Source organism: Anoplopoma fimbria, chromosome 18, assembly GCF_027596085.1.
Source record: "Anoplopoma fimbria isolate UVic2021 breed Golden Eagle Sablefish chromosome 18, Afim_UVic_2022, whole genome shotgun sequence".
Classification (NCBI taxonomy): domain Eukaryota; kingdom Metazoa; phylum Chordata; class Actinopteri; order Perciformes; family Anoplopomatidae; genus Anoplopoma; species Anoplopoma fimbria.
The window spans coordinates 21,180,875-21,202,189 of record NC_072466.1 but is presented as its reverse complement, the minus strand read 5'-3'; the positions used below and the strand labels follow the sequence as shown (position 1 = coordinate 21,202,189).

Sequence of the window (21,315 nt, the reverse complement as noted above, 5' to 3'; positions counted from 1 at the left end):
CCCCCACATCCAGCAGCCATGGCAGAAGACGCGGACATGCGCAATGAGCTGTCAGACATGCAGCAACGCGCTGACCAGCTGGCCGACGAGGTGAGAGCAACACGCTTGCTGCGTCCCTGTGCTTTCAGTTGCGATGGTGCACGGACGCGAAGGCAAGCGCACACTATGCACACTTATTCCACGCACCGGACTCAAGCGCATTCATACATATGCGAATGAGAGGCACATGAAGCGTACATTAGAAAGAGTGTGAAAAAAAGTGTTGAAAGCTCAAAACATGACAAGAATGTGGAGGATAAATATAATTTATACATATAATAGTGAGAACAAAAGGCCCTCTTTTTACTAAGTTTACAAATATAAAAGATATTTTAATCAAACAACACTCTTAACTTTAACTGAATTCTCACATTGTGTAGGATGTTTTATACCCTAAATTCAAAATGTTCATGTGTAGGAATGAATCTGTCTGCGTGTGTGTGTGTGTGTGTGTGTGTGTGTGTGTGTGTGTGTGTGTGTGTGTGTGTGTGTGTGTGTGTGTGTGTGTGTGTGTGTGTGTGTGTGTGTGTGTGTGTGTGTGTGTGTGTGTGTGTGTGTGTTTCAACAGCAGGGAGAGTGAGACAAAGTCTCAAGTCAAGGCCCAGAGCAGATAAGCCCACATCCCTTCCAGCTTCACATATGACTCACACTGACACAGCTGAGCAGAATATTAAACACACACACACGCGCACGCACACGCACACGCACACACACACGCACACACACACACACACACACATGCGTGAACATCGGGCATGCACAAAATGGCGGCATCAGAATGACAGTATTTTTTCCTCTGTTGCACTGACTTACATGAGCTTTCAGAACCACAGAGAGGATAACAGCTCAAGGGTATTCTGGTTGCTTCACTTCAAATGAAAAGAGAAAGATGGGAATAAGGAAAATGAGTAAAAACAAAACGGAGGAAGAAGAGAAAGAGGACTGGCTACCACAAAAATGGCCGCTCAAATCAAGGCTGTGTCCCAATACGATTCCTTACCCAAACAGCGTCCCTAGCCGCCACCGCTCCGGTTATCAGCAAGGCAAAGCTGCGTCATTAGCAGTATTTCCATTCACATATTTTAATACGCATTTTGAATTATCGCATTAGAAAAAGCTGTATGGAAATGGCAGAATTCGATTAAATTTTCCCAATTGCAAAACTTGTTTCTGACTTTAGGTGGTTATTTTCTTTGTCGAGGTAGAGTTGATGAGCTAAATGATTTATGGAAACTCCTTTACCGATTAAATTCTGACGTATCGTGAACGTTTAACCCGCATGACTGCTCACAGCTGTTTCTGCTGTCGCTGTCTTCTCGGTTATCTCCATTATGTGCAAATACTTCATCCTGAGACACCACCAACAAGCAGACCAATAAAGAGCACTTTAAACTTGCCTAATTGGAACAGATTCCTGAAGACATCTCTCCATTTTTCTCTTGTAGTTGGTTAGATGGCCAAGACAACTTGTTTTGGGGGTTTACTGATGGAGTGTAGCCTATAGTACCAACTTCTGACCAAACCATGTAGTGGCAAAGTTTATCCTATCCTAACCAGTTGATAGTAACACATCTATTTGGTATTTTTTTTTTTTAACATTTTAAAAGTTTGCTTAAAAGTCACTTGACTATGTTGAATGGAAAGACGGCCACTGTAAAGAGGACGACACATTGCAGAGGGCCGTCCCTGCCGAGTGGCTCTAACTAGCAATCTTCTCCTTCTTAAAGAGGCCAATCACCACACAGGCTGATAATAGTCATCCAACAGTCAGGGAGGATAGATAGGGGGGCATATTTCTATTGCAAGAGTAGAGCTGCTGTATTCTAGAGTAAATCACTTGGGAGTTAGATCACAAATGTGCTTAGAAATGTTTTTGTTTTGCTCAAATCCAAATCATTCTAAGCATCCGGTTGATTGACAGCATGAGAATAAACTTTTCAGAAGTCGGTCACCGTAACAGCTACGTTTGAAATTCCCATCGTAAGGTCATGGACATTCAATACCCTGCATACAGAGTGTCTGTGAGTTCATGTCGAGTTCATGTCGATAAACGTCAGATATTGATCCCCTTTGTGTCCAGCTGATTGCTCGAATTGACTCCACTTTGTTGTGATACAAGCTCACTTATCCTTGATTCAATAAACATACATACAAACAATATACTATGGAATTTTTTTTATTTTTATGTATCCCAGGAAGACTTGACTGATTCATTACCTCGATGTCAAACGGCGCTGTTTCCCATTAATCATCGCTGTAACTGTTTGAATCATGTCATGTCATTAATGTATCTTTTATTTCTTCACAGTCTCTGGAGAGCACTCGTCGTATGCTGCAGCTGGTGGAAGAGGTAAGAAAAATTGTCAAACTTTGACTTGATTAATGAAATATGACACAGTAAGAATGAATGCAGTGACACATCACAAGTCACACTTTGGGCACAGCATTAGTATCCATTGTTACAGTGTTGAAGGCCCTTGCAATTTGATCCTGTCCTTGAAAAGCTCATTTTAGCTATTTGGAAAGGGAGGATTGACTCCAACCAAAGGAGCAGGCACACAGTTAAAATAAATGGTCATACTTTGTCTCTGCAAAGTTGGTATTTTGAGTCCTCAGTGAGTGAGTCTGAGAAAGACAGCTCTTAAACAGTCTCCCCATTATTCTCATTTGTTGACAAAGAACACCACGCTGTTCAGTTTACAATTGAGAGAAAAGCTGCTAGGAGACTGTAACAACACATGAGGCACTCCAGTGGAACACAGTAGGTCATCTCACAGGAGAGGAGCTGGACGTGTCCTGGTACAGAGAGGACAGTGAGAAGCCCCTTGTTATCTTGGGATACATGGTTGCACTACAGTACATCCGGAGGACCGCAACTCGTCTGCATGATGACATAAAAATGTGATGATTTGGCAGGAGTGAGACATTATTTTGTCAAGGAACAGAGTTGAAAAAAGGCAACTGAATAAAATAAAATGGGATCTCGTATTCCGCAATGTTAAGAGGACGATGCAAAGGAATAGTTCAACATTTTGGAAAATACTTTTATTTGTTTTTTATTTGCCCAGACTTATATTAGAAGACTGATGCATGTCTCATGTCTATGTGTTCAATACGAAGCTGGAGCCCGGAGAAAGTCTGCAATTAAAACGTAGAAGTTGTTTTAAAATAAAAAGTCTGACAGGATTGCTGGAATTTACCCAACTTCATTTTACGGAAAAATTTTAGGAAACAGATTTGTATCAAATAGATTGACCTTTCTCTCTAACTCTCAGCAAGAAAGCAATTAAGCCCATTTCCCAGAATGAGAACTCTTCCTAGAACATCACTGCTGCTAGGAACCAAAAGACATTGGACATTATGCAAGAACATTTAGGTATTCTGATCCTGACTCCCTTTTCTTTGTACTCTTGTACAAGTGAGCCACAACAGATTCAGAAAACGCTCCCTAACTTCAGATAACTGTGTAAATGACCAGCGTAAACATGAGGACTGAGCGTCTGTTTATGCGGATTGTAATTTAGCATAATTAACACCCATATAATACCACATAAGGTGATGCGTCCTGTCCCATATGTCCTATATTAAAGACCTGATTTCAGAGATCCATAAATGAAAGTCTAAACTGTTTAACCTGCTAAAGTCAAGGAATGGGTTGAAGTAGGGAGTGCTGTTCATGTCACCTGAGGATTGTACTGGCACTGAAATTGACGTAATGGTTCCATATGAAAAACTTCTTACTAAAGCAAGGCCATCAGTGAATATTGATATTGTAGTATTTTACAATAGCATCATTAGCAAATTGGAAAAATGGTGATATTGTTAGGCTACATGAATATATTTAGAACGAAATTATGATTTGAATCAAACAGAATAAAGTCAACATAATTATGAAGTGTAATTTGCACAGGGTTTACAAACTCAAAATTGCTACAAAGTAATGAAATAAACAATCCATTAGTGAAAAACCTGGATAACAGCAGACTAACTTCCAACAAGTGCAAATGAAAATAAAAAGGATATTTTTAAATACGGCAAATTCTTCTAAATCACTCGTACAACATGCCGAAAAAACCACCAACACAGGCAGTGTAGTGCCAACGGTGCAGGACAAACCGCAAAACGAGGGCGACAGACACTGACGGCCGAGCGTCATGTCAGGCAGGACTGAATGAACCATGCATCAACTGAGTTATGGCAGAATAGCATTATACAAAATGAATTAATGTCAAAGACGGAGGATACACACACACACACCCCACACACAGACACCGTAGATGTTACATTAATGAATAAATAACGCTGAGATAGACTGAAAGTAAGAAAGACAAGGAGAAAGAGGAACAGAAAGCCCGATAGTGACACTCCAACAAGCAGACAGAGATGGAGGGAAGGAGGACATAAAGGGGAGACAGTGTGGACAGCTGGGGGCGATGGCGTCTGACAAGCTCTCGGTGCAGATCTCAAGGTCACATTGATCATCCGTCGACATGTCTCACCACGCAGCCCCGCCCATACCACTGTGCTGCAGCCAGGGAGATTACTGCTTTACAGGCTGTTATCACACAAATAGCCAACACAAGGCCGCTTATAGTCGCTCTATTTTATGATATTACACAGTCCCAACTTCAGAAATGTGTGATGGTGCAATGGACTGAGGAGATAATCAGTTGGAGTATTACAAAGAAGAAAAAAAAAAGATTAGAATTTTATTTTGAAGGAAAAGTATTTCCTGAATAATAAATCAGTGCGCATTCTGAGGTTGCTTTTGAGCAATTAAAAATCCTTCATGTTGCAACACACCAAACCAAATCTGTAACTACATATCCTGCAAATGAACAACCTACTCCATTTATAACAAAATGTAGGAATTCATCCAGGTGATTTGAATGAGGAATTCGCATCGGACCACCTCCGCCTTCGTACGGGATCACGATTGATTATTCCTCGCAGTTTCCCCGGGGGATTGACTACTTTGGGATTTCTCTTGGCCCCAGGCTTGCTGAATTACAGAATAATTTATACACCAGTTTCTTCATTGCTCCCCTCTTGCCTCCTAAACATCAATGTGGCTTTCCTCCAAAACTGCTGAAAAGGCAGATGGGGGGGGATGTGTGCTTATGCTTGTACGCACTGACACACCATAATCTTATTTATGCCTATCAGGCCCAACCAGGTGGCACATCTTAGCTCGACACTGCTGCATTTCTAAGAAGCAGAGAGGAGTTAGAAGCGGGTGTGGTTATCCTCCGCCTCTCCGCACTCTTTCTACCAGCATCAAAACCTGTAGCCAACCCAGCCTATCAGTACCTAATAGCTTTACTGTTGCACCCATGCAGGCTCAGCTGTTCGGATGGCTCACAGTGGGGAAGGAATTCAAATGAAAATCTGAAGGCTGAAAGAAAAATAACAGAGGATTATACATTAAAAATGTGGGGGGTGAAGAAAAACAGTGTTACTTACAGGTTAGAAGTGATGCTAATGCATCGGCCAAAGGTCTAACAGCTGCTGAGTCTTAGACAGAAGGGGCGTTGGTTTATTAATTGTGTCATTTGTACAAGGAAATCTAGTGTCAGGGTTCTCATTTTAATGAGAACTCTCCTCTGGCGTCAGCGTTATTATTGTTAATCTCTTGAGAGCAATTTCCATGTTCCCTGCTTAAGGTGTAATGCCCGAATTACCTTTGCCCCTTCTAATCAATACAACATACTGATGTTGAGCGAGCAAAATATTCTAATTTGTTCCTTTAGGAGGACGTACACATCCCCAAAATGATCCCAGCGCATCGTGTTGTTATATTAGTCATTCAGATTTCTAGAAAACACGGTAGACTTACTTCACTTATTGTGTGTGAATCAAAAGCATTCATACAGTAGGACATCATAGGAACCAACAGTTAAATGCTTAAATCATGCAGGTTTTTTAATGTTGCAGATTTGTTATTCCATACCTCTACTTTGATTTTAAGATTTTATATTTACTGTGGATATTTGATGGAATAGTTCAACATCTTGGAAAATAATCTGTTTTTATGTGCCGAGAAAATTTATACTGCTCTCCAGGCTGTATGCTCAATATGAAGCTAGATCCAGGCTATCTTAGCATTAGGACTATAAGCAGAGGAATAACAGCTGGCTAGCTTCTTTCCAAAGGTTAAAAGACCAACACTTTGTATCCCCCCTAATAAAAACATTGTATCACATTTGTTTTGTGATTTTATAAAGAGTTAGGTGCTGTAACTATATCTTGGCCGGACCAGTAACTAGCAAGACAGGCCAGATTTTATGCTAATCTAAGATAACCAGCTACTGGCAGCTTCATATTTAGCATACAGACTTGTGAGGTGGATTGATCTTGTCATCTAACTTTCCACAAGAAAGCAAGTAAGAGTGTTTCCCAAAATGTCAAACTATAACCTTAATCATGTTATTATAAACTTTATCCCAATTGTTAATTCAAAGGCATGCAGATAGAGCCTCTGTTTCACTCCTTCCCAGCCTGGTCTCCCAAAAATACCTTCCCATACCACGATACTGCATTGTCTATTACGAGGAGACAATGTTTTTGGACATATTACAAAAACATTTCTTATCAAGTCTGTGGAAGTCTGCATAGGGTTGAGATCGGGATGGACTGAAGAATGGATGAGTCAAACTAACATAGGACTTTCACCCCGAAGACCCCCAAAAATCAAGTTCACTTATTTCAACATTATGTTAAACATTTATCATTTTATACTTATTTAGGCCAATTCATGATCTCTTAGTTAACTTAACCTATGAGTATTTGTGCGTATTTTACTTTTGTTTCAACTGACAACGTTAACTATGCTTTTAAAACTGCAACTGTTATCCTAGCTTTAAAAGTATTTTCCTTTTGTTTCAACTGACAACGTTAATTGAGAATGAAGTTTAGTTGTGTGGGAATGCAATTTTTTATGGAGAAAGGGTTTTCCCTTGTGTTAGCTGAAAGTTTTATTGTCTTCAGTCATTATGTTTTATTGCATTAGAAGAATCCAATATCGCAGAATGCAAAATAGTGATAAAGCACTATGAAAAAAAACAATTCTGGTGAAAAGCTGAAAGGAAAATGTGTGGAATGGGAAAATTACTTATGGCAGCTTATTTGTGTCAGTAGCCACTGATCCCCTCACTGACCTCTATTTTATTTTATTTGTCCTCCCTCCCTCACCCTCCCTTTCTACCTGGCTGTCTTTGGGGAATAGAGCAAAGATGCCGGCATCAGGACTTTGGTTATGCTGGACGAGCAGGGAGGTAAGTCTGAGCGAGAGGAGAGGGCGGGGTTAGTCAAAACATATATGTGTCAATAACTGAGCTATCCCCATTTATTAAAGCTTATATAATGAATCTGTAATAGATTATGATTTTATTCACATATAAGCAGCACCACAATGGACATTTTCATTTGTAGATAGTAGTGTTGGTATTCAATTTATGGTATCAAAACACTTGTGAATGGATTGATTGTTTCATATGCAGTTGCTTGTTATCATTTAAATGCGTTTCCAAACTAATTCATTTTTTTCCTGATTTGTTAAGTGAAATTTTCTGATTTGGGTTATGATTTAATGCATGGTTTCTTTGATTGGTCAAAAGTGCCAAGGGTTTAACTTTGGGGAAATGTTCTTCCTTTCAGCTTCCTTTTAACCTTTGTTTCCTTCATTTAACATTTCTTCTTTTTTTTTTTGGTTTGCCTAACTGCTTTTCATTTGCCAGCAGCTTTTTGTTGTTTTCATTAGCTAACAAAGGCAGCGAATGGAAATCTTGAAAGTGCCAACATATTCTCAGAGGAATATCTAACGCCAGCCACTGCAGTGCCAAAAACCCTACAGCTCAACATCAACTCCTGGGCTGTTCTTGGATCTGTTTGTGTTACAATCCTCTCCAGCACTATGGAGGAAAAAACTGTTTGGATGTGAAAATGATTAAAACACAGTGATGTCAGTGTCACAGCCGTAGTAACATTTAACTCACTGCCAACAGATCATTTACATTTTGCCACAGAATTGAATGGGCCTGAGAGGAAATGATTGGCAGCAGATTTGCCACCTCTATAAATACAAAGGCAAGATCTGCACACTGTATTAAAAGCTCACAGCAATTTTTAATCTGTGATTTAACATGTTGTCCATCTTACCAAGAACTACAATCCCCTTACTGTTAAGCCACACAAGTTCAACTGATTGACACAAGTGTTCTGCTTTAAGACTAATGAAGCTGCATTCACTTGATTCCTTTTCTTGCTTTTAAAAAGGTCTCTGACGGAATTTGAGTGTGCAGATGCATTTGTTTTCAGTCAAACAGAGTTCTTTGTCAGGCATTAATAAAATTCCCATCGCTGGCAAAGCATGCAACACATGGACACATACCCATTCCTCAGAGCAGAGCTGAACAACGCTGTCTGATACTCCCACATGGAGGACAGGGAATGAGCCTCTATGAAATAGAATAGGAATATTTATTTTCTTTTGTACCAGTCAGATGCCCACGGAAGCAGTTCAATGTCTCTTCTACTCCTGTTCTGTTTCTAGTTCCAGCCTCATCATAAATACATAGCACAAATCATCTAGGAAAAAAATATCCTAGAAACTCCTGAATAGAAAAAATACATAGAAAAAGCTGAAAAATATAGTTAATAATAGTAATCTATTATTGGCCCAAAATAAAAAATGTATGATATTTTTTCAAAGGAAATCCGCTTAGCAAATGGCCAAAACCTGAAGGAATACCTACTTATAAAATACAACACATAAGTGGTTGAGTCAAATATTTGAAATCCCCAGAAGTCTGCCGAAAATGATCATAAAAACTATTATTATTGTATGCCCAAAAGAGAGTTGGCCAGAATTTGTTTTAATACTTACAACACAAAAAAAAGAAAAAAGAAAATGAAATGGAGATTGCATCAACAGAGATAAACGTTTGGAGAGAAAATCTAATTCTTTAAGAGATTAGTGAAAGTCTGTTAATCATACTCAGAAATAACATTTGGTTTATTAACGATAATGTTTAATGGTTAAAATATATAGAATGCCTTAATTAAAAGACTGATGTTGATGCCCTTTACTAAAACATCCATACTGAGATACACTGGGTGAAATTATTATACTTTTGTTCTTTTTGGACAATAATATAACACTATTATTTACTTTTTTCGTCTTTTTCTATATTTTTCAACATAGTATATTCTGTGACGATTGTTTATTCCAGATGATTTATGATATATTTTTTTGATATGTTTTATATAGTATATCCTTGTTTAATATTGATCCTCTCTGCTCTGCTTGTGCCAACTTGAGTGTAAATTGACTCCCAATCATGCAGATCACAATCACCTGCGAAGAGATCTCTGCAAGATACAAGTGTTGCACAGTGAAAATTGCTGAGTGTGCAGATCTTTTGCCCCCATTTAATATTTTAAATGAGCATCTTTTGAAGGTTTTTTTGGAGGTGTTTACCCTACACCCCGTTCACCTCTATAAATCGCCCCTGTTATATGGTTCTGGTCAAAGCTCACTTTGTAAATTAATACAATTTGGCTAATTCGTCTTAAGCCTTCTCCTGTTAATACTACGGGAAGCCCAAACGCCCAAACAGGTGTGAGAACAGCTCAACAGGCCCTGTCACCCTTGATACAATCCAGAGGGTGTAAAAGAAAAACGATCGATTTAGCTGGTAACGACAAAACATTCAATCACTCCTCTATCAACACATGCCCTGCTTTGTACAATCCCTGGTTTCATGCAGTCAGTTAACGAGTACGGCCAGCAACCCACAGAGAATAACACGGTTTAAAGTGTGCCACGTCAGACGGTTAATAGTGGCAGTGAGAAACTATGAAAAGAGGTACTCATTTGGCTCCAGGAAGGACCGGGGACTCGGCTTCCCATTGGCTGGAAGACATTCAAAACGATCCACCATCCTGTATGAGAGAGCAGTAAATGCACCAACATGCTTGTTCACTGGGGGGGGGTTAAAGCTCCTCCTCTGACCATCCATCAATCCCCTCATCCCTAGTGTCCACACTATCCTGTAAACCCTCATGAGCACCACTCCAAAACCAATTGCAACGGCTGTAAGCCTGCGCTGACCTCTGACCCTGTGTTATTGACTTAGTGCAGGCAAAAGATCCTGCGGCTCTATATGGGCACTTCATACTTCAGACACTTCTGAAAAGGGTGAAGAGGTTTGAAAAAACAAAAAACTTTTAATGCGTGCTGCATGGTCAATGTCGTTACCCCACTTCAAACTAATAACACTGACTCAACACAGATCCTTTCTGGGTTGAATATATTTACATAAATGCATGCCAACCAGGGATTTTACAAATCTGAAAAAGTCAAGGAATCACTTTTTGAATCTGCTCCATATTTAACTGTGCCTCACCCTTTCTCACTCGCACCGCATTTCCTTTAATCACAAACAGGATGAAAGAGTGTTTTTTGCTGTGGAACAGTCAGCCATCCAGCACATCAGCATGACAAAAGGCCGGGACACTCGTAAAAAAAAAAAGCAGAACCCCATCACACTAGAAATCCTTTTAAGTTATACCTTGAACGTTTGCAAAAGCAGACAAAGCAACACAGTAATATATAATTGTGGCCACAAAATTTGAATTCAACAAAACTGGTATAAGAAAGAATGTTGAGCCTCTTAAAGGGTCTCTCAACTAAAACAAAGGTATGTTCACCATGAGAGCCATTTATGTTTAAATGCTTTTTGAATAGTTAAAGAAACTGTCGTGGCTTGTATAGTGGCTGCCAGGGCTCGGTCAGACCAAATACATTTATAAATAAATGTGTTTATTTATATAGATAGATATTAGATTAGATGGATGTCTGAACAGCAAGACAAAGGAGAGGCTGTATCTCAACCATCCTTGTTGTAAAAAGTGGTGTTGACACTGCTGACACTGCTTTCATCACAAACAGCATCGACATTTCTTTGCTTTGGTCTGATGAAATTATTAAATATCTGCTCTGAACGCAGTTCCAGGGATTTGAACTGCAAGGATCAATCTCTTATTCTCCTGTTATCTAACTTTAACATGTAAAGTGTCACAAGGAACAAGTAGGAGGGATTAGTGTGACATTGTTTTAAATCAGGTATATTTGCTATCCTGCATGAAGTTGGATGAGAGAATTGATACAATTTTCACATCTGTGTACTGAATATTAATCTAGTGTCAGGAGACGGTTGAAGAGTGGTATTGATCTTCTCATCCAACTCTTAGTGGGAAAGCGACTTTGCAAAATGTCAAACTTTTCCTCTACCACCAGAGTTGAAATCTATTAACTGTCATCACTTGATTTTTTTGTGCATTTTTAATTCCATTCTCTGGCCCACAAATTTCTTAAGTGCACATAAACAGTTTTTATCCCTCCAAATCGGTGCACTCAATAGAAAGTCTTAATCTCTGACCCTGACACATCAGAGTACCAGTATGACAGTTACTGCTCATCATAACTCATATTTCTGTCAATCAGTCAATGAAATTCATTCCACTACTGTCATCCCTTTGTCCTGACCAGAGCAACTCGATCGTGTTGAAGATGGCATGAACCATATCAACCAAGACATGAAGGAAGCCGAGAAAAATTTAAAAGATTTAGGGAAATGCTGTGGGCTTTTCATATGTCCGTGTAACAAGTAGGTACTGACAATGTGCCCCAAAGGTTCTTTACATATGTGGTGGCGTCCAGTTTTTCCTCTTTATTTTTTTTCTTCTTATTTTTTTCTTTTACTTTCTTTCGTCACAGTGAGTGTCTGAAGTTGTTGTCTTCTCTCCTTTTTGTCCTCTCTTTATCTCTCTCTATTCCTCTCTTCTTCCTCCCCCTCTCTCTCTCTCTTCTTGTGCTTCGTTCTGTGGGGGATAAATGACTTGTGTTTAATCAGAGCAACTGGAGCGCATCGAGGAGGGAATGGACCAAATCAATAAGGACATGAAGGATGCAGAAAAGAATTTGAACGATCTAGGGAAATTCTGTGGTCTTTGCTCCTGTCCATGTAACAAGTAGGTGCTGCTTGCCTGCCTGCCTGCCTGCCATTCAGAAATAAGAGTCAATATCTAAGAAGTCTAAATATAACCGAGGTAGAAGTGACATCACGACGGCCATCGGCCAATAGTCTGCTCTGCTCCATCTCCAAATAAAACCAGACTCCGCCCCTTTCACATCCACACGAGGTGGACACGGAGGCCATAATGTGCTTTACAATGCTTTCCCCTCCACACACACACAGACAGGACCCAGTACCCTTAAAGTCGAACTGAAATTGGATCTGTCCACTATATGTATAAGGACATTTTCATTTTTCAAAAGAGAATAATTATTTTATTTGGACATATGTTTGGACGCAGTGTCTAGGCTTCAAGACTCTTGAAGGATGTCATGGCACACTGTCCACATTTCGTATGTAGTGTGCCAATAGTGATTCAAAACATCCGTCCCTTTATGACCTTCTACATTCGTGAGGACCCAACATGCTGTTAAGTTTGTATTAACACTCGCAAAGTAAAAGCTAGCAAGCTAGGCTAACTAGCTCCCTCTCAGAAAGTGGAAGTTAGATTACATAGCTTGTTAGTGTTGGTTCTGACGGCCACTAGACGCTACTTTTTAGCACACTTTTTAGCACACACATTAAGTGGTGTGTCTATCTTGCATTATAGAAAGGATCAGTTCTGGCTAATGCTAGCTGGCTCTCTTTCATGGTTCCAAACATGGCAAATGACCAGTCTGCCAGAACTCATGGCGACAGCTAGTCCTGTTAGCTCCGCCCTCCATACGTTACCTAGGTATTTCAAATCACAACACGGAGTAACATAGGGAGTGCTCAAATCACATCTGCTTATAAGCAACGGCTCCGTTTTTGCGCCAATCAGTTACTAGTACTGTCGGTTGGAACCCAAAAATTCACGCCTCGACAACAAACACAAAGGATTAATACAGTGAGCAGAAATGTGAAGGAATTTTGATTTCAGTTCGGCTTTAATGCAAATTCAAACCATCTGCAAACTGGTACTGTAGATAACTAGAGGAACATGCAGCAGCCGTTATGTTCTTACAGCATATATCCCCTAGACCGGCCTCCAGTATCCCAAAATTCAATTCAAAGCTCCACAACTGGCAAGCATCCCATATTCCATCAGTCACATGATTGGCCTCTGAGAAGTAGCACATATACAACCCTACCCCGACGCTCTTATTTCTTTGCTGCTGCTTGGGCAAAGTCGAACCAGACGATGTGCTAATTGACCGGTTGAGACCCAAATCCTATAAAAGCCAAGCTCAAAAAGTCCAGCCCTCCACATAAGCTCTTCTCCACTCAGCCAAAGCCATGGTTCATCAAGTGCCTCTCTTAACACCCTTCTACCAAGGGCCCTTCTCCAAGCGCCCCGTCCTCTATGCTTTCACTTCTTCAAACACCTTTAGAATGGTAGTCATCTACATGCAGTGTAGCCATTGCAGAAGTCCTCTAACATTTTTACACTGATTCCTCCTGAACAGGAGTTGTTTTGTTTTAGTATAAATGCAAAGCGATGGTTAGAGGGGGACTTCTACAATGATATCTCTGCTGTCAGCCCACTGAGATCCAACCAGAGAGAGCAGGGCTGATGCTGCCGAAGCATCTTGGCACTCAGATCATTATATGTGTTGACTCCAGCTGGAATTTCAGTGATCTTGGTCCCAAAATGCCTTTCGGTCAGCCAGGTCCGGGACTGTTTGACACTTCTCCTCATCTGCATGATCTCTACCACCACCGCACCGCTCTAACATCCTATAGATCCTCACCTTTTTGCAGACAACAAGACTTTTTTGTTTCCCTCTGAGCACCCACCTCCCCCCCCTCTCCCACCAGCATCTTTTAACCACCAAGTGCCAATGAAATGGAATGACTGACGAGCATGACCCTTTTGAATGCTCATGCATGCATGATGATTCAATGCATAACAGCAACGCAATACACGATGATACGACGGTGATGTTGGTGATGTTGATGGTAATGATGAACAAATGTTCTTTATCTTTCATTTAACTTAAGCAGTACAAAGCCTTGGGCCTTTTTTCTAGCAAACAGGGAAGAAAATATGAGAGAAGTAAAACTGATTCAGCTTAAAAGTCAGCAGAATTGTTTGTGTCGAAAACTGTGCCAAAATACTCAAGCAATACTTTCATATCATTTGTAACTGAAAACATAATTGTATATGCCAATTTTCAGGATGATAACAGCCATCATTTTGTGATTTTTATGGAATTGGACCAAATCGAAATGAAGTGCAAGAAAAAATACAAAAAATATGTTGATTGAAGTCCTTCTCGCATGAGAAAAGAACACTGTTAGAAAGAAAAGGAAGAGACAAAAGTAATGCTACATGACAACATTGTCAAATGCTGGAAGGAAGGCAGTGAACACATCACAGGAAGAAGAAAGTGACACATTTGAGGCAAAGGAGAAAGACAGGAGGGATCTGTGTAGCTCCCTGGGAGCTGGAAACTGGGTTAGGACACATGCGCAGTGAGCTCTCGTCAGCGGTTTAGTCATGTTTGTTGTGTAAATGTGTACGTCATGCCGCTGCACGTCTTTACATGGCGTCATGTGGTGATCCGGTCCACCGCTGCCTCGTTTCCACCCTCTGGTTCTGCTGCAGTTTCCCTGCAGTGCCACCTCTCCTGCAGTGCGCTGCTGAGCCAAACAAGCCTTTATCCAGGCAGCGCTGCTGTTTGCTAAGCTCCTTCTCCCGCAGGGAACTCGCACCCATATAGGTCAGCTGTATCAGAGAGTGGCACGATAGCCTGCTGGGAAGTTGAGTCGAACTGAATGCACACATAGATGGACGCTAGAAAGACAAAAAAAAGACCATTTGGGGGGGGATATCTTTCACCACTCAGAAACTTAATCATACATGCTGGGACATTTTTTCTAATCCCTTCAGCATGCCGGCTGTCAGTCAGAATGAGCTGACTCCTGGTTTTCTGGTACTTAATGCCTTTTGCCGATTCTGGCTGTCTGCATGCCACTGTTACTGGATTTTGAGTGGAGGATATTCACTCAGCTTGCAGGCCGCTCAGGGAATGAAACAGATAGAATGAGCTCAAGGGATCCACAATCCTTGTATAATTTGATCAGATCGTTTCAGTTCAATCACAGCAAAGCTGATTACAGAAGCACATTATAGCCATTATAAGACTGCAGGAAAGCAAACTGCAAAGAGATCAATCTGGATATCAATGGAGGAAAAGTGATGCCAGAGGAGAGGAGAGGGAATGTCTGTACAATATTAAGGAACAATGGGAAGAAAACAAAACAGCTAAAAAGAAGTAGGTAGAAAGAGAAAGGACTCAGACCAGGGTAGTGTGTGTGTTTATCACACTGGTGTGTGTCCATTTCTATTAATATAAGTAATGTAGGAGGCTGAGCCACGGCCATTCCTGATACAGCTAGAACACATCCACACAGCACTCCAAGGTTATACAATACCCACCACCTGATGCTACAATACAAGCAAAAGAAAATGACTGAGTATCGTTGAATGGATGATCCCGAAAAATCTGTAAAGAAATCAGATTCATTTCCCAGGAATATCAGTGTTAAACCACTTGAGGGGAGTGTTTAGCCGTCCTGTCATCAAGAGTGCCTTTTAATTCTGGAGATACAAACATGAAAACACCATAACTAAATCTATCTGTTACCTTCCCCTCTATCCAAGACTCTTTTTATGCCAAAACAGACGCTGAAGTTTGACCTGCACAGTGAGGCGACGTTTACAAAAACCAACGCAGCCGAGCTGTGACTGCATGTGGTATTAGTGCAGCTGTATTTGTTGCACACTTTCTACTCGTGGGACAAACACAGATTGAATCCATCTTATCACACTCTTCACTCCTCTGCCTCGCTGCTACCTGAACTACCTAACTCTGAACCTGGAAGAAAAGCAGTGACCTTTTAAAGATAACCACTATGCCAGGGTGGGGGTTGTCGCAGTTGGTGAAGGAATAGTTAACCCTGGTGTTAATCTTTGTTGACTCCCTCTAGTTTCTTGTTTCTTCTTTTTGTTTTGTTTCATTATTCACGTTTGGCAGTTTGTTCTTCACATTACTCGTCGTCCCTCCTGACAATGTGACAGTCCTGTACACTCTATGTGTTGTGTCTGCCAAAAAGCTTGTCTCTTTTCTGTTTTCTGTCGCACTGGGACATTTAACTGTGGGGGGGTTGTCATCACAACGAGACAGAAATGCCATTAGGTTGGAGTGGAACACACAGTGTCATCCCACATGTTGACGCTATTAAAATGCATGCTCACATTATACAAAACACACAGCTGTGACTTGTGCCGTATTATGACCAGTATGTTATATACCTACAAGATATAACATCACACACATTACTACTGTGTATCAACAGAATGAGCCTGTACCTACCAAGCCTAATCCACCAACCAGTCCGTGCCTGCTATGCTTTGCTTGACTTAGTCTAGTCCCCACCATATATTTCTGTGCCGGATGCATGAAGCCAATTAACACCTTTTTGTGTCAGCTGATCACACCTCACACATTTATATGCTATGGCAGTGCCTCAAACGCAAGGCTCTCTTTGTAGACTTGACAAACTTGGGAGCCGGCCCGGTTGAGGTAAATGCTGTGTCGCTCGGTCAAAACTGTTGAGTAACTGTCCCTCCTCGTCCTCCACATTCGCTGTCGGCGGCCAGGATGAAGAGCGGAGCCAGCAAGGCCTGGGGGAACAACCAGGACGGGGTAGTGGCCAGCCAGCCTGCCCGCGTGGTGGACGAGCGCGAACAGATGGCCATCAGCGGAGGCTTCATCCGCAGGTAAGAGGGGTACTCGTCATAAAGCCTGGGATGGAGATGAATTAAAGGGGTGTAACGAATGTGGAGAGAAAGGTGTGAGGAAAACTTGCATTATCTTTAGTGTGCACCAGGGGGCGACTCATCCGATTGCAAAAAAAAAGTCTATGAGATAATGACCCAACTTCTCAACTGATTTATTCCCCCAGTAAACATTGTAAACATGAGTTTATGGTCTCAATCTCTAGTTTCAAGTCTTCTTCAATACAGCATGATCCTCCGCATTCCAATTATAGTTACTACCGTTCATTGGTTGCAAAAAACGTAATCGTAATCCAAGATTGGGACGGCCCAATTGCGTAACTCAAGGCTTCTAAACATCAGTCCATAAACCACTGGGTGACCTCACGATGACTATGCCCACTTCTTGTATACAGTCTATTGAAGTGACGGGGTACAGAGTGGAATATTCTATAAATATGATCACTCACTGTCTTGTTGAGAGATAAATAAGTGGATTAATATAAAGCTACAGCCAGGAGGCTGCTAGCTTAGTTTAGCATAAAGACTGTAAAGAGGAGGAAACAGTCCGTATACCAGAACCTCTCAACATCACTTAGAACCAAGTTATATACTAACTCCTTTGATTAATTGGTACAAAAACTTAAACCTACGAAGCCACAACGTGTGGGTTTTACTCATCAGTTTAGTAAATAATAAATTTACTCATAGATTTTGACTCTGTGGGCAGCACCAACATCATGTTTCAAAACGATCAGTACTTAATGTTTTATTTAGTTATGACTAATTCTGTCAAATTTTTGGTGCAACCATGATTGGAGATCCAGGACAACTGCTCATACTTTTGGACTGCTCGAAAGTTTCCAGAATGTCTGCTTGTCTTACATTTATCAACAACTAACACTGGAAATAAAAGTTAAACCTTTATTTGCACACACCAATTTAGTATTGTCTGTTTCTCACACAGACACATATTGAATCTCTGTAATGTGTGAACAGATTTTATTCATCTCAATCTATATTCTCTGCAGTGAACACGTGTTTGGAGGTTGTGTTGATCTGTAAATAGAATTTGACCAGAGCTGGTAATCAGCTGATATCATATTTAATACATTGCAGCACCACAGTGGTTCAAAATGGGTTGCAGTAGGATATAATATAAACTGCTGTGCACAGGATACACCTGGTCTGAGGTCAGACATTGCTCCTCAGGGGCCCGAAAAGGACTAGAGGTGAACCGTGGATGAGGGGGGTCACAGCGCCTCACTGAACCCGGTCCACACGGCGATATGTGCTGTGTTCAACCCCGTCTGTTCACGCAGACGTTGCCGCATATAAATCTGCCCTCATGTGTTCAGGGTAACAGACGATGCCCGGGAAAATGAGATGGACGAGAACCTGGAGCAGGTGGGTGGTATCATCGGTAACCTGCGCCACATGGCCCTGGACATGGGCAACGAGATCGACACCCAGAACCGCCAGATCGACAGGATCATGGAGAAGGTACCAAGATCTAGACTTTATAGCATTTTATTATATTTTACTATACGGTTACATTTATGTTAGCACATTATGTCTAGTATGCAGCTTTATTTAAGCCATTTTGACTCAATATGGATTTATTTTTAAAGTTAAAGGTAATTACATTTGATAATATATATATTATTTAAAAAGATGAAGTTTCCCATCAGTGTTTTGTTCTTTAGGGAGGCTTTGAATGAGCTCGTTTTCAGCGACACTTCACACATTCATACAGTAACAACCATTAGAACATAAATCCACGAGCACACCATCCTCTGATGGTCTGGTCTGGTCTGGGTTGGTGCCTGGCCCGCTGACATGATCACCCTTGTCCCCAACCCCAACCCACACACACGTGTAAACATAATAATAATCTATTTAAAGAAGGATTTTTTATTTTTATAACCAATAATATAAGATATTTAAGAATATAAATTCACCACTTCTCAGTCACGAGACAGCTCCTCACCTTTTCTGATAGGTTGGAAAGACTGAATGAAATCTGGAAATAACATCAAAGCGAGAAAACAAACATGTCTTTATTTTATTCATGTCTGGTCTCTTTAGCTCTCTTTAGAGAATATAATTTGAGAAATGTAGAACACAGGACAGAAAATGTGTTTGTTCACCTGGTTTCCCAGTATCTCTATTGATGTAACTGACTGTCATCAGACTAAAATCCTGTCCGGTCTCATTTTAAGTGAGTGGATGAAAAGATGTTTCGAAAGCCACAAGCAGCAGAGACTCTTAAATAGAACAATAATTATAATTATAATATACATTATTACTTGATTATTACAAAGTATTACTTGAGCACTAGTACGCTTTCCCTTCGAGAAATATTGACCAGACACCGAATAACAATGTTTCAAAAAGTTTGACTTTTTTACTTGTTCAGTTACCAAATGAATTACTCTGTAGAAAATAGTTCCCAACATGAATGTCAACATGCTGCTTGAAAGCCTTCTCAACACTGCCAGCAGGAATACAATATTTGTAGAGAAATAATGAAATTATAATTAATTTACCTATTCATTTATTATATAATTATTTATAAATGTATTTATCTACTTATTGGCTGAAAAGTACTAACATGCAGTACTAACATGGAATCAGCAAGACGGTAGACGACAAACTGGATATCAGTTTAGTGGATGAGAGCAGGGACGTAAAGAATACCATCAAAGGTAACTGTAGGCGTCTTACCCCGACGGAATACCAGAACCGCAACCACATGAGAAGAAAGCTGTTTAAGTTTGACATAGAATATTAAGAGAATGCTGCAATAATTTACTAAAATAGTAGACCCAAAGAATTTGATTTCACACATTTTATTCCATCACCATAGCAACATATCGTCATGCATGTTTGTTTTTCCGTACCGTGCAGAAAGGTGTCCGTCTGCCTGATTCCACGTGAATGCAGCATACATGTTTCTTACAAGCAGACTGATGATTGATCCTGTCCCTTTTTGTCCCCTCTTCCTTCCTCCCCAGGCTGATTCCAACAAGACCAGGATCGACGAGGCCAACCAGCGCGCCACAAAGATGCTGGGCAGTGGCTAGACGCCCCGCCCCCGGAGTCGGCGTGACCGTCCCGGCGTCCCGCGCCCCACATCTACAGGCGCTGACATGCTTTCATCATGGTATTGACCTTCTAGGTTTGCACACATGCACATATCACCTCCCCCCCCCCCATTGTAAATGTTGTTCTGTGTGTCGTCCGTCAAGCTTTTTCAAGATGATTGTCCTCGTAAAAAGATGATTTCTTATTCTCCGTATATCATTCTTTCCAAAGGTTGTATATAGTGCTGACTTGATGGCTCTCTAGCTCACCTGTGAAGTTTTTATTCTCTTTATCAAAATATATATATATATCATATATCATATCATATATAATATATATATATATATATATGTAAAGTACACTGCTCTGGATGACAAGTATATAATAGGAATGCTATACAAGCTGTTTGTTTTGATTCTTTTTCCTTTCCAGTATCTCAGTATCGTCTTAGTCGAACTGTGTCATTCCATGTAGGCTTCTGTCATGCTCCTTATTTTGGTGTTTTGGCGACAAAAGGCTGGAGACCGAGGGGACAAACAGGAGTAACGGTTTAGTAGGCGTCGGTAGAGACGAACGGGATCGCAAAGAGCACTTACAATCAAAAGGCAGTCGTTGGTACATTTTCCTTCATCGCAATCACACTGAGTTACCGTTTAGACAATGTGCAACTAGACTCTCTGTAGCTGTATTAGACATTGCATTCCAAGTGATGTGAATTGTGCGTTCTCTGCATGACAAATGGTAGATTTTAGTCTTATAAATAAAACCTGTCTGAAAAAATATATATAAAAAATGATAACATGGCAGTAGCAGATTGACAAAACGCATGCTCAGTATTAGGACACAGTTGATCGTTTCCATACTCCTGCAAGTTTGCAATAGTGCCACACTTTTTGTCTCGATATATTTACCGACTGTGACCATCTCGTTGTAAAATAATGCAAAAAGGGATCAAAAAGGTGAGACGAAAAAAAAACATGAGGACTTGGGGTTGTATTGCAAAAAAAAAAACAATGACCTGTTTTCTAAATGATTATGCAGTTCAGTGATGAAGATGTTGATTATGTGCTGAAAGATGAGGACTGGTTGTGTACTGTAACATAGGTTTTGGATGCTCTGAAAAAAATAAAAATAAACGTTTGCAATGTAAAGCAAAGACGCATATTTCTGAGAGACCTTACTTTTATAAGAAGACTGTATCTGTATCTCCCCGTGTGGTTTGTTATTGGTAAAAAATAATGATACTATTGAATAACAATAACTATACTCTGAAACAAAAAAAAACATTCAAAAGGGTTTTTTTGTTGCTTCTGTACTTCAGAGCTATGCACACCAAATCGCCAAACT

General features: G+C 40.5%; 1 protein-coding gene across 2 annotated transcripts; it reads left to right on the top strand.

Moving 5' to 3' along the window:
* The first annotated feature begins 18 nt into the window (after positions 1-18).
* On the top strand, positions 19-19,967 carry snap25a (synaptosome associated protein 25a). 2 transcript variants are annotated; one of them, XM_054618434.1, is made up of 7 exons: positions 19-90; positions 2,348-2,389; positions 7,265-7,313; positions 11,955-12,072; positions 16,765-16,884; positions 18,240-18,384; positions 19,899-19,967. In XM_054618434.1, the coding sequence occupies exons 1-7, from the start codon at positions 19-21 to the stop codon at positions 19,965-19,967; spliced, it is 615 nt and encodes a 204-aa protein (XP_054474409.1). The 2 variants fall into 2 exon arrangements, with proteins under 2 accessions (XP_054474409.1, XP_054474408.1); XM_054618433.1 differs by lacking the exon at positions 11,955-12,072 and adding an exon at positions 11,591-11,708.
* Positions 19,968-21,315: the final 1,348 nt, after the last annotated feature.

What these genes read in the sequence shown, in the direction of transcription:
- snap25a (XM_054618434.1), top strand. Translation starts at nt 19, where the DNA reads ATGGCAGAAGACGCGGACATGCGCAATGAGCTGTCAGACATGCAGCAA. An exon ending in AGCGGAGGCTTCATCCGCAG is followed by an intron (nt 16,885 to 18,239) that starts GTAAGAGGGGTA and finishes TCATGTGTTCAG; the next exon opens with GGTAACAGACGATGCCCGGG. An exon ending in TCGACAGGATCATGGAGAAG is followed by an intron (nt 18,385 to 19,898) that starts GTACCAAGATCT and finishes CTTCCTCCCCAG; the next exon opens with GCTGATTCCAACAAGACCAG.